Raw genomic sequence first — 16,100 nt, forward strand, 5'->3', positions numbered from 1 at the left:
TTCTATGACAGCTTGGGATCATTGGCAAGTATGATAAAAGGAGACAGAAGTTAAATGTTACCTTCACCTGGTTGGATCTCCAAATCTATCTTTATTTTTCTCTGTTTGACTTTTGCATCTTTTTATTGAAACCATATGCGATTCTTTCAGCAACATGCAGTAATTTGTTTGGAAATACAGGGCTAGAGATGTGTCTCTTTACTGGCTTCTGAAACAACTGTGAAATAAGAGTTAAGAACTTTTATACAAATGAGTCCTAAACATATTGCAAATTCAGTTAAAAATAAATAAGTAAGTCCTTAGCAAAGATTTCAATAAACAGTAAGAGTAGTTGAATTAAAATATTTCCACTAAAATTAATGAGCCAATCCTGGAATGCTTAGACTGACTCTTAAGTGTGCTCTTTTAAAGGCTTTGAATATGTTTGCCTGTCTGAATTTCTATGGAGCATTTTGAATGCATGACAGATTATAATCTTCAATTATTTTAATTTGGTTTTCTTAATGGGCAAAATAGCTAAGAGCTTGATAATAAAAGACACTTACTGCTTATCATTTACATTATTTTATGTGTTCATTAATAATTATAATGGGTTTTATAAAACAAAAAAATCAAGTCTGAATATCCCCAGGTCATGTTAGTGCAAATGTTGCATACTATTCTGTGGGAGATTTGGTAAACTAAGTGTTTCTTGAAGGGTATTTTTGATTCCATATGTTGTAGACCAAGACAAAGAACTTCAAAGGAAATTTATTTTCTGGTTCATTCTGTGGAAGGAAAATGTAACAGAGGATAAATGTCCTGCTTTGCTTTTTTTCCAGATACATTTCCAGGCACAGTGCAGGGATGGCCAGAACCCAGAGCAGAGACATCTCATGAAATTCTCTAAATATAGTTTATTAGGTGCAGGAGTGCTGTTGCTACGGTCACATCTTCTCTTCTGTAGGCTCAGTTGTCCTTGTTCGTTCAGCTTTTCCTTACACACCCCATTTCCTGGGCCTCCAGGCATTTTCTTTACTGCTCTCTAAACAGTCTCCATTGGAACACTTTTTTTCCTTGCAATGTCGTGCTCCAAAAAGCTGTATAATTTATGGTCTCACTGGTGCCCTCCAATCTGCTGACCACGCAGCTTTCCGTACTCTGTACCACCCCTGCTCCTGGCATGGGAGCATTGCAGGGATCTCTGGTGGTTCCTGTCACTGACAGGACAAGGGAGGAGGGATTGTGAGCTCCAGCCCCTGCAGCAAGAAAGGGCAGAGCTGAGGGCACAAGGGTGTGGATCAACAGAAGAAAAACAGTGATAAAATCTGGTACCTTAGAGGAGCTCACCACTTGAAATTCTGTTTACCAGTAAAGTTTAGCTACCCAGCAAATCCTTACAGAGATGCATGACCCCAAAGATGTTCTCTGTGAAAGCAGGATGCAATCCTGTGCCACAAACACTGCTTTTCTGTCTAAGTGTGACATTGCTGCAGAGGAGAAAGCCAGCTTGGAAGGGCTTAGCCCTGTCTTGTCTCAAGAGTTGCAATGTTCATTTTCAAACATTTTAGTTACTAGATCAGAACCTGCAGTAGAAAATACCCATCTTGTGAAATCGCACCATTTCTCCTGTTTCTGGGATTGCTTTGTAGAAACAAGGGCTGAGTCAGACTGGATGTTCTGGTCCTGAGTTGCAAACATTGCTGTATTTTGGGTGATGCCTCAATGATTTGAGCTCCGAGCACTCACTGCTGGGCTGCAAGGCCACCCTGTCCTTGCTGGCCACAGCCAAGCCGAGGGATGGCAACGCCAGCACGGTGCCTGGGACTGCTGCAGGTTCCCTCTGGGGCTTTGGTGGCTGATCCCACAGTTTCCAGATGGTCCATTTGTATCTGTCAGAGTTGGTGAGGGTTCCTGCATGGAAAATGCTACCTGTGTTCATGGGGTAAGGTAGGAACAAGGGATTGCATCTTCCAACATAAATTGCCTTTTGATCTGGGACGTTTTCCCTCACCAGTGTGTCAATCCACTCCAAGCTCTGTCCCAGAGGGGTTTTTTAGAGCATAAAAGCTGCTTTGCAAGCAAATTCCTTTTATGACAGTCATCAGCCATCATCATTCATCCCGCTCGCATCATCATATGCAGAGTTGTATCATGCCAGGCACTGGAGAAGCTCAAAGCTCCAAGGGTTCTCTGAGTAAAAAATGTATAAATGCAGCTAAGGAAAACCATCCCTCTGCCATCTGTTCTGTAACCCAAAGAGCCCTGCATACCTCTTGACTGCATTATAAAAGGAGAGATAAATGAAAGGAAAATTCATGTGTATGTTCTCCAGTCGGAAGATTATCATATGGATCTGTTATCATCTTCACACTTCCCAGGCTAAATGAAGGAAAAAGTAACTCTCTTCTGAACCAGTAAAATCCCCCAACCAGAAATCTTTACTCCTGATTTAGTGAGCTCCTTGGGAATAGAGAAGTGGTTATATTATTATTATTATTATTATTATTATTATTATTATTATTATTATTGTTGTTGTTGTTGTTGTTGTTGTTGTTGTTGTTGTTGTTGTTGTTGTTGTTATTGTTGTTGTTATTGTTGTTGTTGTTGTAAACTGCTCCAGGAACAGTTTCAACAAAAGTAAATCTTGCATTGTGTTCTGTTAATGTTCTTAACTTCTCAACAAGATTTACTAAATTGCACCCTGGGAATTAAGCAAATTAAATCTTTGGTCAAAATGCTACAGGATTACTGAATTATTTTTTTTTTTTTTTTTTTTTTAATCTCATTAAGAGTGCTAAAATTATATGTTCCAAGATAAAAAGCATGTGTGTGATAAATATCTCCCTGGCAGTAAAATGTACTATGCTTCGTTGTCAATGGTCTTTGCAACTTTCTGTGACAAGTGCTACTTCTTACATTATTTTCTTTCTGAACACTTCACACCCTTGTATTTTTACTGGAAAGGGATTTAAGTATAGGTAGCAGGCAAACCCTCGTGCTGTGATTGCAATTAACAGCAAATAACGAGTCTTTGCTGAATATTTGCAATATTTTTCCCCCATCTTTGTTTTGCTCAATGCAGTATAATTAGCTCATGGATTTCTCTCAGTGTAATTGGGTGAGTCGTGTGGGTCTCATGATATATTTCATCTCCTAGGTCTGCAATGATTTACATACAGACAGCTTAGACCCTATTAATGCTAATAAAAGTGCTGCAAGGACATCCTATAGCATGCACTTTATTAAACTCTACATAGCTTTCTTCGAGAGCTTCTGTTTATCTGCGTTTCCCAAAAATAAAATATAGTGCCTTTAGCACTGAATATTTAAATCTGGGCTCCTTTTCCCTGTTTTCTGTCTCTCTCTATGCATTTCTAATGCCTTTATCACAATGGGATCTGGGTACTATATGCAACAAGAAATAGAGCAGAAAAATGTCCACTAACAGGCTCTTCCCTTCTGTGAGTCGGGTTAAAACTGCTCCCATTTTGGTTCCCTGGAGTGTCTGCTCAGCTCTGCAGTGCTTGTGCTCAGGCACAGCCATAGCTGAGCCAGGCTGGGGCTGGGTACAAACGCAAAATGCCTTTGTTGGGTTGTTGTGGGTTTTTCCACCTTTGTTAAGGGAAAATTTACACTACAGTTTGTTTGGAGGTGTCCAGACACGCACTGATAAAGACCTGCAGCTGCGTGTCCCACGTTACCCTGTTTAGTTTGTAAGGTGGGAACCCCACTCTGGCTCAAAGCTGGAGGTCCAGCTTCGTCTCCCTTTTTTCACTTCACTTAAGCCTGGCCCCAGATGTGGATGTAGCGGATTGGAGCTTGAACTCCCTGACTTGAGCTGTGCATTTGCACAGACACTGCCACCAGCTCGATTTCCAGCCCTTCCCTCTGGCAGGGCAGAGCTGACCTTCTGAAAATGGGGACGGTGGCATTCAGCTATCAAACTGGTGAGTTGGCTGCTGTCACTGAAACCACAGTTGTGCAAACATTGTTTGATTTTAGTATACCCTTCCTCACCCACAGATTTGCTAATGGAAGTTGGATTCGTTGCTGTCTACTTGGGTCTCTCTTCCAATTGTCCGCCAGCCTCACATAAACCTGGACAAAACCTCCTGTGCAGTGTGAGGGCGCTTTCAGTGTCCCTAGGCCCTCTTTTAAGTGACTATACAATCAGTTTTCCTCGATACTAGCAGTGTAACAAGCGGTGGATCCTTTGGAGGGAAGACAAATGGAGCTGTGTCTATTCCCTGACCTGCAGCCCCAGCGGCGAAGGTGCCGCGCGGATCAATCCTGGCGGTGTCTGTAACAACTGACATGATCAGCCATTAGCAGGAGCAGACAGTTTGGCGGGGGAAGTACAAAGAAAACAGTGTACAAACTTGGTAATGATGCGGACAAAGGGATCAAAGGACATTCTGGGAGGCAGGGGTCTGATATTGCCCTGCGCAGACACCTTCAGCATTGTCAGCCTCCTGTGTCAGGAGAGGAAGGAATAGCAGTAGGTCACGTATGGGAGGAGTGTGGAGCAGCCCACAGCCCCGTTCCAATTCCTTTGCCTGACAGGCAAAGCCTCCTCTTCCCTTGGGAAATGACCTTCCCTCCTCAAATCGAAGCTGTTTGGGGAACACAGGGTCCCACTAAGTTCATTCAGGCCCCTCCAAGGGTGCAGCCGCTGTAGCAGAGATGCCAACGTGCACTCAGCTACGAGGGCTCTATTATCTTCCTGCTACTTCATGGACTTGTTAGGGAAAAATTTATGCACATCGCTTCTTACTGTGCCAAGACACTTTGTGATGGTGCAGGGGGTGGTAATTTATTTGTACCTTGCACTTCCTTTTGGGAATAGTCATGCTGTTGCAAGAACTTCTTTCAGCATTTGATCAGAAAATTAAATTTGTGTTTAAAGAGATAGTCAGGGTTGCTAGGACAACATATTAACCTCCCATTTTTTTCCTCAGCTCTGTATCCAAGGTTCGTGGAACTCACTGTGCTGTACTCGGCTTGCAGTGTTGTTCTTAAGGTGCAGGAGGGAAGGGCTTTCAGAAACAGTGTCCAAAAAATGCTTTTCTTCAACAAATGATCACATGAAATGGTAACATCCCACTGGGCATTCCCAGCCTGGCCTTGGCAAGCCAACAGGGTTGGACAAAGGGGAGCAAACAGCCCGGTTCTTTGAATTTCTTGGGAGTATTTGAGTGCACAGTCACCAGGACTGAGAATTCGACAGGGGAGCTCGCAGACAGTGTTTTCAGAAATGATTAATGGCCAGGAGACTCTGGGTATGGCTGAAAAATCTGGAGACTTTAAGTAGAGGCCGGGGTTTCAGTAATATGTAAACAGCGGGGTTTGTGCATTTTAGGCTCTTCCACATCTCAGTCGAAAAGTTGCAATTTCAATGATTTCTCATGAAATAAAGAGGAGCAAAATAGCTGAAACTATGTGGAACGTACTTTCCATGGCTTTTGGCCAGATCTTTGGCGTTCAGCTCCTTCGTCAGGGCTGACAGTGATATTACATCTCTGCAGCCTTCAGGCTGAGATCTTTAAAGCTGCTTAAACATCCATACGGCTTTTGTCCAGAACTTACGGGTTCATGTGTCTGTCGTTTCCTGCAGATCCGTTCCGATAAGGACAAAGAGATCCACATCAGATACAGCATCACTGGAGTGGGAGCCGACCAGCCGCCCATGGAGGTCTTCAACATCGACCCTGTGTCTGGCAGGATGTACGTGACACGCCCCATGGACAGGGAGGAAAGAGCTTCCTACCACGTGAGCATCAAACGTCCTGAGCTTCAGCTGGGCTCACAAGCTCAAAGCAGAGCTGCTGGGTTCCGGAAGGGACGCGCTAAAACAGCCAAACCGGTGCAAAGTGCTGGTTGGTGGCAGCTGAACCTGAGCCAGCCTGTGCCCAAGTGGCCAGGAGGGCCAGTGGCACCTGGCCTGTGTCAGCAGTAGTGTGGCCAGCAGGACCAGGACAGTGATTGTGCCCCTGTGCTGGGCACTGCTGAGGCCACACCTCAAATCTGGGGTCGGTTTTGGGCCCCTCCCTGCAAGAACATTGAGCATGTCCAGGGAAGGGCAGTGGAGCTGTGGAAGGGCAGAGAGAGGGAGTTTCAGAGGAGCAGCTGAAGGAGCTGGGGGGGCTCAGTCTGGAGAAAAGGAGGCTCAGGGGAGACCTCATCACTCTGTGGCTACCTGGAAGGAGGTTGTAGTCACGCAGGGGTTGATCTCTTCTCCCAGGTAACAAGTGATAGAACAAGAGGCAGCCTCAAGTTGTGCCAGGAGAGGTTTAAGTTGGATATCAGGAAAAATTTCTTCACCAAAAGGGTTGTCCAGCCCTGGCACCAGCTGCCCAGGGCAGTGGTGAAGTTACCATCCTTGGAGAGATTTAAAAGCCATGTAGATGTGTCAGTTGGGGACACGGTTGAGTGATGGGCTTGGCAGTGCTGGGGGAACAGTTGGACTTGATCTGAGAGGGCTTTTCCAACCTAAACAATTCTGTGATTTTTATGAAAGTGGAGATAAACTGATGTCTTTTTCAGACACAGAGTCATTTGTTTAAAATGGTGCAACTTCACACTGCTTGTTAAATCCATGCAAATTTATGTGTAGACTGAACCACCCAAAACCATGAGAAGCCAGTCACTACATTAGCATGTCTTGGGAAATTACTAATTTAAGAATCATTACTGCATCTAAACATGCAATAATTGCTATAGTCATTTTTCATTTTAATTCACCAGGAGATGTTCAGGCAGTATGATGGGGGTGTGTCAGATAGGTTTTTAAATATGCAGATAGGGTAATATTAAGTATCAGGGAATTAATTAAGATTAATTACACTCAAAAGTGATGGTGCCTCATGTTATCCTAGTTCATAAAATGCTCTACCTGCAGCATGCTCACAGTGTAATTGGTTGCTCTGTTTTGGTATAAACCCCAGCTCCTCTGTTGCACAGTGTAATTGCACAGCAGATCCAGTCCCACAAATTGCTAAAAGAATAGGTTGCCCCTTGCATGATAGCCCTGCAAAATTTCAAACATTTTCCACATCAGCACTCTAGTTGTCTCCTGGAGTGGCTGTGAAGGGTTGTTTCATGGATTGCTCTCAGCCTTAGCCCCATCTCCTGGCATGGTAATATCCCTTCCCAGGGATGCTGTAATGTCAGCAGAGCGCACGGGTCACTTCCACTGACACCGCATCCCAAACTGCGCCGTCGGAGATGCACATTCTGTCAGCTTTATCAGGTATCCAGTTAACCATGTTGACACAGCTTCTGGGCTGGGGTGGAAGGATAAAGAAAATAGATTACCTCTTTAGTTGGGTGGAAAAAGAGATTTCCCCTGGGTAAAAGGAGATCTGAGGAAAAATAATTTTGTCCTCTGTGAACAAGAACAATTATTTTGTTTGTTGTGCCTAGGAAAACATGAAGAGAAGTTGTTTTGGAGAAAAATATTTGAGATAAAGTGTGTGTCATCTCAGCTTTGTTGATACTGTTTCAGCAGTGCCAGGTTTTTATAACAGTCTAGTCAATAATAAAAAAGTTAAGACTTTTGATGGAGCTGCTGTGATGTCTGCGATCAGACACTCGCAGTCAAAAACATGAGATGAAACAGATTTTGTCCTCCATCATAACAAACCCTGTGCCCCTTAAAAACAAACTGAATCTACCAGTCACAGTGAATTCAGCAAATTGAATTATTGCCCTGTCAAAGGTGACGGGATGAGTCTGCCTTGTACATACCACAGGATTTCCAGCCTTTTCTGCTCCTCACAGAAACCTTGAACTAATGGCATCCATGTGTAAATAAGCATATTCATACTCCGAAGGTTACAGGAAGATGTGTTTTATAGAGGGAATAACTGATAAGTATGTTATGAGACCTTATAGACAGGAATACTGAATGACAGAAAAATCTTTGTTAGGAGAATAGTAGAAGGTGATGGAAAACATTTTAAGTTGTCTGTAAATGACCTTTAGATCCTTCAGCTTCAGTAGCAATGGATTGATGGTTTCTTGAACCATCAGTTGTTCATTTACTAACCCTTTACAAAGCCTTTATAAATACACCACGCACAAAGCAATGACCCAAACACTGGAGCAGAAACTTACAGTAGGAGTGAACAGTGCTGGAAACAAGAAAAAAATTGGCCAGTTTCCAGAAAGAAGATAAAGTCCGAAATCTTGGCTAGTGGAGGGTTTGAAGTAAGCAGTGGATTTATGCCACTTCAAAGAGCCCAGTTTGTAACTGATAGGAAAGGCAACATGGAGCCAGGTTTGAACTGAGTGCTGGAAGAGCAGTGACTGAGGTGTAGGCTTGGATGTGAACCGGAGAGCTTGGCCACTCCTTGTTTGAGATCTGCTGCAGTTTCCTTTGGCCTGAATTAGTAGCTTGGCTCTTCAGCTGGGGTGGAGAATGTCAGTGGAGCTGCAAGGCACCACTGTTCTCTCTGACCCAGCAGGACGTGGGCTCTGTGTCTGATGCAGCCTTGTGCTCCAGCTGAAGTTGGGTGCATTTACTCAGCTTCAGGTTTCTGCAGCACCGAACAGAACCGAGCCTTTTCAGCTTCTCTGTCACTCTCGAGTGTTGTCCTTGCTGCTTTTGTTCCCAGGTAATCTAAAAACTAATTATAAAAGAAAGAACAATAATTTGCAAGTGTTTGTGAGGCTACATATCAAGAGTTCTGTTTCATTAACTCCCACATTTTCAACACATATTTTCTTATGCATAATTATCTGTATTGCTTCAGGACTACCATTTTTAAAATACTAGTGTTTTAACACTCCCTGCATTCAGCGAGCCATTTGTCTGATGAAACCTTCCTCGTTCCCTAAGGTGAAACAGATTTTTTTTTTAATTAGATAGGGAGCTCTGCAGCAGAACTTCCCCTGTTTTTGTGATCATTCTTGAACTTTCAGGGAGGATCATTCTGAGCTTGTGGTATGCAGAGATGTATGTGCCTCTGGGACTCACAGCCCCTGCCCAGGTGTTGTGTGTGCTAGCACTCCCAGTGATTGCATGTTCAGCTGTATTTTGGCCTCATCTGTTTTTGTCTGCACTCCAAACCAGAGCACAAACTCTCCAGGGACCTCGCAGACATCCTAGACACAGAGTCAGCTGAAAATATGAGCAGAGAAGAGAGACAGGCTCTGCTGCCACTTAACCAATGTTATGGTGTGGAACAGCACAGGTGGCACTGAGTGATGGCCTGGGAGCCACCCCGGCATCATTAGTGCCATGGGACACACAGCCATGGGACACACATCCATGGGACACACAGCCGTGGGACACACAGCCATGGCACACACAGCCATGGCACACACAGCCAAGGGACACACAGCCATGGGACACACAGCCATGGGGCACATTCCCCACATTTCTCTGCTGTCTCACTGTGGCAAGCGTGTGCTGCCTCTCCCTTAGCAGTCAGCCCCTAAAATGTTCACTGCATGCCAAGTAAGTTTCAGCAGGTAATATTATTTAATATGCACGAGTTCTCTTGGCCTTATTTAGCTGCGCTCCCCGAGCCCCGTTTGTGCTGCTGACAGAATTAGTGGCTCTGAATGTCTTTTCTGATCCAGGCACCTGCCTCATATTAAGCTGCAGTTAGGCCTGGCAAGTACAAGGGATAGAAAATTGGTAGCTTAGTTTTCCAAGACGTTTCTCAAGCTCTGTTTTCAAAAGACATCAGCATAAACATGTCAGTAAGTAATCATTGCTTATGATACTCAAGTAATATGCATTATAGGGAAACTTTGAAGCAAGTCTTAATCCAGTTCCAGAGACATGTGAGCACTGTCAGCATCATGCTGATGAAATGCTCCCTCAGAAATGGCTGGAGTAGAACGGGTGGGTTACAGACTGACAAAGAGTTGTTTTAAATGCAAAGGAACAGAAGAATTTTACTACAAATTACAGGATACGAGAGCTAATTCCAGTATTTTGAACCATGTTGAATAATGCCAGCCATTTGTGTCACAATGCTCTAAATTGAACTTTTAATCACAATTAAGAGCGCACAAATTAGGCATGACATTGTATGCTTATTGCTTAAGGGTCCTGTCACTGATTGATAATGTATATTTGTATTAGTAGTATTAGTGCCTAAGTAATATTCATATTTAACACAATTCTCTGTGTTGACTTTGACTAACTGCCTTCAGATACCACCAGCCTCCAGTGTAATCAATAATCATGATACCAAATCATTTGTATGCCAACAGCTACATTTACACTGGAAACTGTCAGTAGGAAAACCTCAGAGACCTGTGTTAGCTGCTGCTGAATATGATAGCAATAATTGTCACACTTTTAAGCAATATTTGTTAAAGGATATCGAGCCAGCTCCTTGGCTGCTACAGCAGAGTGATGCATCAGCTAGAGATTAGTTGGCTACATGAATTAATTTTTCAGAATCCTTTGCAAGGTATTTCATTTGATTTTACTCCTTCTTCACTCCTGTCATGTTCTCCCTCTTGGGGAAAGTGTAAATGTTTCAAACTAACTTTATAAATGTTTCTTAACTGTCCCTTCAGCCACCCACCAGCTCCCATTTGAATGTTTGTGCACGCCCCACATCTGGCATGTGTCCTGTGGTGATGCTCACTGACCTTTCACTGGTGTATTTCCAGCTCAAAATGATGTGTGTGTCTGATGGAGCTCAACCATCACCTTTTGTGCCTTGCCCAGTGCTACAAAGCATCTGCTTTTCATCCCCTCCATCACTCTACCACCAAAACAGAGGTGGCAGAGGTGGCTTGGCCACAGGTGGCCACGGAGTACCACGTGGGCTCCCACTGTGCCTCGCAGAATTGAGCCCCATCTCAGCCATTGAAGAGTGGCTCCAGAACAAAGTGTGTTGTCCAGCTTGAGGATGCCTCATGAATACCAAAATTAGGACAAGAGAACGAGGGAGAAGATGAATTAAGGAAGGGAAATGCAGTGTAGATCTGCCCTGCAGATCCAGCCAGGTGCCCAGCAGACAGATTGACCCCCTGGAGTCCCTCCTTCCGTGGCTCTCTATGCTGAGGATGGTCTCTAATGAGGAATTGTCTCTTAACAAGGAATGGGTTTTAGCAGGAACAGCTCCCATTGAGTTGAAATTCAACCCTGTGGCTCAGGACTCGCTTCTCCCTCTGCCACAGCTGGCACTGACCACAGAGAAGCAACGTGTTGTGGGAGATACGGAGGCATTGGCACATGGGAGGTGTTCAGAGAGTACAGGCAGAGAAAATGAATGCAAACAAGCACAAAAGGAAAAAAGTAGAAATGTTCACTGAAGCCAGGCCTAAAAAAGGAGCAGGAGAAGAGTGTGCCATCTTCCTGGCACTGCAGATGCTGGGTCAGGACACCAGTGTGCCCAGCACTGCCCTGCCTCCCATAGCCTCGCCCAGTGCTGCTGCTGGGCTCAGGACACTGGAACATGTCACCACAGGTTTGATGAGATTCCTGCAGTCTTGCTTACTGAATTTGTTTTGCCTTGAGTGCAGGCAATAACGCTCTGATGGGTAACATGTGCTCAGTGAGTGCAGCAAGCAGATAGATGTGCATTGCTGAGAAATCCCTTACCCATGGAGATCTCAAACAAAAGCTATCGAATGTAATTAAAAATTTGCAGGGGGAGAGTCAGATCTGAGGGGGGAGATACCAGCTTTGCTCTCTGCTTTATCTCTGAATGGAACCATTTCCGCTGCTGGAAATGCTGTAAGAGAGAGCCCAGTGCTGCCTCGGTTTGAAGATAATAACTTTAATTTTAGCTCTGAATTACTTTTTTTCAAAGACAGTCTGACCTCTGACTGTAAAGTCATTGAATTGCTACATCTGACATGATGGATAGCTCAACAGGTGGGAGCCAAACCAGTTCAAATGTAGGAAAGAAATGCAGATATTAAGAGCACTGCAAGTCATGAAACACAAATGGTACACCCTGTATTGAAAGCAAAGCTGGACTTCTTCAGGCTTTAAAGAAAACGTGCTGCTTAATTTCCTTTTAAAAAAAAAAAAAAAAAAAAAAGTGTTTTTCTCCCAGCTCATTTCACATGGCAGTTTGTTCTCTTTGCTTGATTAAATGTTAATCCAGCCCATCCTAATGGTGTGCGGTTCCTTTTGTTAAGCTCTGGACTTCTGAGCACCATACATGAAGGGGAAAGTTGCATCAATCACCAGCACAGAGAGAGTGAAAGACAGGAACCAGGGCTAATGCAATTATCACATTTACTTGTCACGCATCAGAGGAGCTGGAGACCTCCCTGTCATGTCAGCTCTGACTCCCAGCAGCAGCCTGGTGCTGTAGGGAACTGCTGGGAGGGACCAGAGGTCTCCATCCCACTGGATGGCATGAGCTGCTGTGTCTCCTATCCTTCAGCCCCCCTCTCCCAGCCAGCCCTGGCAGGAGGGCAGAACAGGTTGCCCGGAGAAGCTGTGGCTGCCGCATCCCTGCAAGTGTTCAAGCACAGGGTGGATGGAGCTCGGAGCAACCTGGTCCAGTGGAAGGTTCTCTGCCTGTGACAGAGGGTTGGAACTAGATGAGCTTTAAGGTCTTTTCCAGCCCAGCCCGTTGTGTGACTGTGGCTCTGTGAGGCTGATGCCCTCTGAAGCCTCGGTTCCTCATCCCACCAGCCCTGTGGGATGTCCCGCGGCCATCCCGAGCGCTGTCCCCAGTTCTCCTGGCAGGGAGGAGGTTCAGCGCTGCTCACAGGGGCTGAAATGAAGAGGGATGGTGGCCAAAACCTGCAGCAGTCAGAGGCAGGCAGTGCCTCCCCGGTGGCAGGCGGGTCGGGGGCCGTGCAGCTCTCCCCTCGCTGCGGGAGCTCTCCCGAAGGCGGCAGCGGCAGCGCCTTCAGCCACGCACCATCGAGAGTAGCCATCTGTTCCCTTTAATGAGAAAGCTATCCATTTTTTTCACCTGGTTACTGATTGTTCCAGACTATTGTGATTGCTTTGTTTTATTAATTACTCATTTTGACATGCTGTATCTGTCTCTTTTGTTCAGAAAACAGATGCTCTTGTTTCTGGGCGTTATTACTGATGGTTATTGCTAATAAGATAAAGCTGCAGTTCCAGTTTAACTGAGGGCTTAACACTGTGGCTCTGGTTATTGAAATGCCTCAGCACTGGGTATTTTATTCAAGCCTGAGGAAATTGCATTCTTAGTGCCATGGGGGCTCCCATTATTTGGAGGAAAGGGAGTTTTTAAATGTCTTTTGGTGCACAGAGCAATGGGGTCGGTAGCTGTTGCTGTTCCTGGAGACCATGATTAAATGAAGAATAAACATTACCAAGATCATCCTGAAATCTCTTCACTTATTAATCCCGAGTGTTATGGGTGTGAAATGCTGCAGGTTCCCATAAGAAACTTCTCTCTCAAAATCATTTCGTTACTTAATTTGGAACTAAGCAAAATTTGGTTTTCAGATTGTCAGACTAAGTTCAATATGTCTTTAAAATTAAAATAGAGTGATCTGCGAGCTGTGAAGGGGATAGCATAGCATCACTACACCAGAGTTGAAGTGTTTCCACTGACAATCACTGTTTTAAAATATTATTTCAATATTATATTAAGCTTTGAAAAACTATCTGTGAGTCGAGTGTAGATAGAAACCATGTCCGTGCTTTCTGCTGGAATTAGATACTGGCTCCATTCAGTTTTGAGAAAGTATTTATGATGTAAAGTCAATCCTTGCAAAACAGTCTCTTACAATGCAACAAATCCAGCTGCTGATATTGTGCTTTCTTTGTGCTCATTCCCAGCTGCGGGCTCATGCGGTGGACATGAATGGAAACAAGGTGGAGAATCCTATTGACCTCTACATCTATGTGATTGATATGAATGACAACAGGCCGGAGTTCATCAACCAAGTCTATAATGGATCTGTTGATGAAGGCTCTAAACCAGGTACAGTTGAAGAAAAAGTCTCAAAGTTTGACAGATTTTCATCCATCCATCTGGTGTGGTGGCTTGGGCTCTGCTGGGACACGGGATGAGGGAGAGGTTTGCTCCTGCTGGCTCTTGGGGGAAGACTGATGGAGGGGAGAACAATCTGGTGTCTCTTTTTCTGGATGAAGAGCAAATGCAGACTTGGGATGGAGGGAACCTGGATGCTGGTGGTCCCTTCCTGGCTGTGGAATTTGTAAAAGCAGCAGTTTTGTAGAGTAATGCTCTGTAGGGCCATTCTCATACACTCATTGCACACGTACAGGGCTGTTATTCTAATTACAGAGCACTGAAAGCCAGCCTGGCAGTGGCCTTCCACTGACCCTGGGTCTCAAGTGCTCAATATCCTCCTCCTTGATATCTAATTCAGTCATTTGCCAACTCAATATCTGGCATCCAGTCAGACTCCAAAGAAGGCTCTGTCTCAAGAAAACACTTCTTACCTGGGACCTGATGCAAACCTGCAGAAGTGGTTCTATTCACCTTGAAATTGCAGGCTCATCATCTGTCCCCACAGACTTTTGTAACAGAGGGTAAAATGAGGAAAAACATGAAGTGAAACATGGATGAAAAATCAGTGAGGGTGTAAGCTGTATGGGGTAAAGTGATGATTTTTACATGAGCACGTTTATATGCTTGGAAAAAAACAGAGCTGTAAAGGTCTTTAATGTTCTATTTCCAACTCTATTGTTGATTTATTATTTGAGTGTGGTGTAACCCTGCAGTTTCCAATATGGGAGCAGGGTTGGTTTAGCTCATTGCTGGGTGTAACTAAAATGAGTGTATCCATTCTCTGAACATAAATCGTTCCGTGTCACCAGTAGGATCGGAAGTCTCCTGAAATCAGAGGGAGTTTTCTCCTAGATTCTCTCCTTGCTTGTTTGCCAGCTGAGGGGTTAAATACCCCGTGACTTTGGTTTGTGTCAGCAAACATTCATCACGAGGCTCCACTGCCGGAGGTGTGACAGGGAAGTCTCCGGTGGGCGCTGTTTTTAACAAGGTGATTCACAGTCGTGATTGATTGTCTTCCAGCGCTGTGAGGGACGGGCAGCTGTGGGGGACACGTGGTGGGGACAGAACATGACCTTATTTCTGAGCAGAGAATAGGTACAGCTCCCTCTCTGATTCCTTTGGGTGCTGATGTCCCAGCTTCAAAGTCCTAATCCTGGTCCTGCTTGGAGGAGGGAAGGTGAGAAATCCCTGCGCTGGTGGTTCTAATGACATCTTCCCAGAGAATCTTTCCAGCTTTCATGTGAAGGCCACTTTGGGGCATATAAGTGTTTGAAGACTGATAAAACATTTCCATAGCAAATCAAATTTCTTACATCTTATTCGAGGACAGATCAATATTCAAAGTGTTCCCAAATGTTTTAACTAGCTCTGTTCATCTGTCAAAGAAGCAGTAAATTGCATCCTCTTCTTGTCTGAAATCCAGATAAGCCTTTGAGCTATTAAATAGAACAGGATAATTTTGCCTACAAAATACTTGTGCCTTTGCTTCTAGCAGTGTTTTTTGGTATTCTCTATCCCAGGCTGGAGTGCTTGCCTTTAAGGCAGAAAGGTAGAAAGCAATCTGTTTTTATTCAAAAGCAATTACATTTGTCTTTGATGTATTTGTCAGGGCTTTTTTTCACTCCTATTTAATCAGTATTCTTTTAAAGGTTTATATTAGTATTGAATTTCTCTTCCTTGCTTGTGTAGAGCCTCCTAGGAATTTGGGTATTGGAGAGCTTCATTCCATGTTCTTGGCAAGAAACATGATCTTCTGCCTTTGAGAAAGTGATAGAGAGGTCACAGAGTTAAAGGGGATATCTGCATGCTCCTTCTTTGCCTCAAAATTATGTGTCCCTCTTTAAGCAGAGACAAGTGTAGACAATGCATTTAGCTAAAGGCAGATCTTGCAAATATTTAGAAACTTTTTATTAGTTGAAGATGCCTCAGAATGTTGTAACAACTAAGGAGGCACCACACCAGCCATTGCAAGAGTAGAAATATGTGACAAGAATTCATTATTATTTCTGGCAGTGGCTGAGAAATGAAAGACACTGCATATTCTTTGAGGAAACAGCAAAATTTGTTCACTACTGATTCAACAGTAAGTTAGAGATGTATATGCATCTATAAAAACATATCTGCATATGAGTGAATATCCATGCTTCAAGCAAGCCAAAAAATCTTGTT

At 44.2% G+C, this 16,100-nt stretch overlaps 1 protein-coding gene across 1 annotated transcript in view; it reads left to right on the top strand.

Moving 5' to 3' along the window:
- The window catches only part of CDH4 (cadherin 4), a 419,139-nt gene that overhangs the window by 317,208 nt on the left and 85,831 nt on the right, over positions 1–16,100 (top strand). Inside the window, exons 5-6 of the mRNA XM_040079951.2 lie at positions 5,597–5,752; positions 13,736–13,880. Of these exons, the coding sequence (XP_039935885.1) occupies positions 5,597–5,752; positions 13,736–13,880 (301 nt within the window). The remainder of the gene's footprint in view (positions 1–5,596; positions 5,753–13,735; positions 13,881–16,100) is intronic.

Source organism: Hirundo rustica, chromosome 16 (genome assembly GCF_015227805.2).
Source record: "Hirundo rustica isolate bHirRus1 chromosome 16, bHirRus1.pri.v3, whole genome shotgun sequence".
NCBI classification, from domain to species: domain Eukaryota; kingdom Metazoa; phylum Chordata; class Aves; order Passeriformes; family Hirundinidae; genus Hirundo; species Hirundo rustica.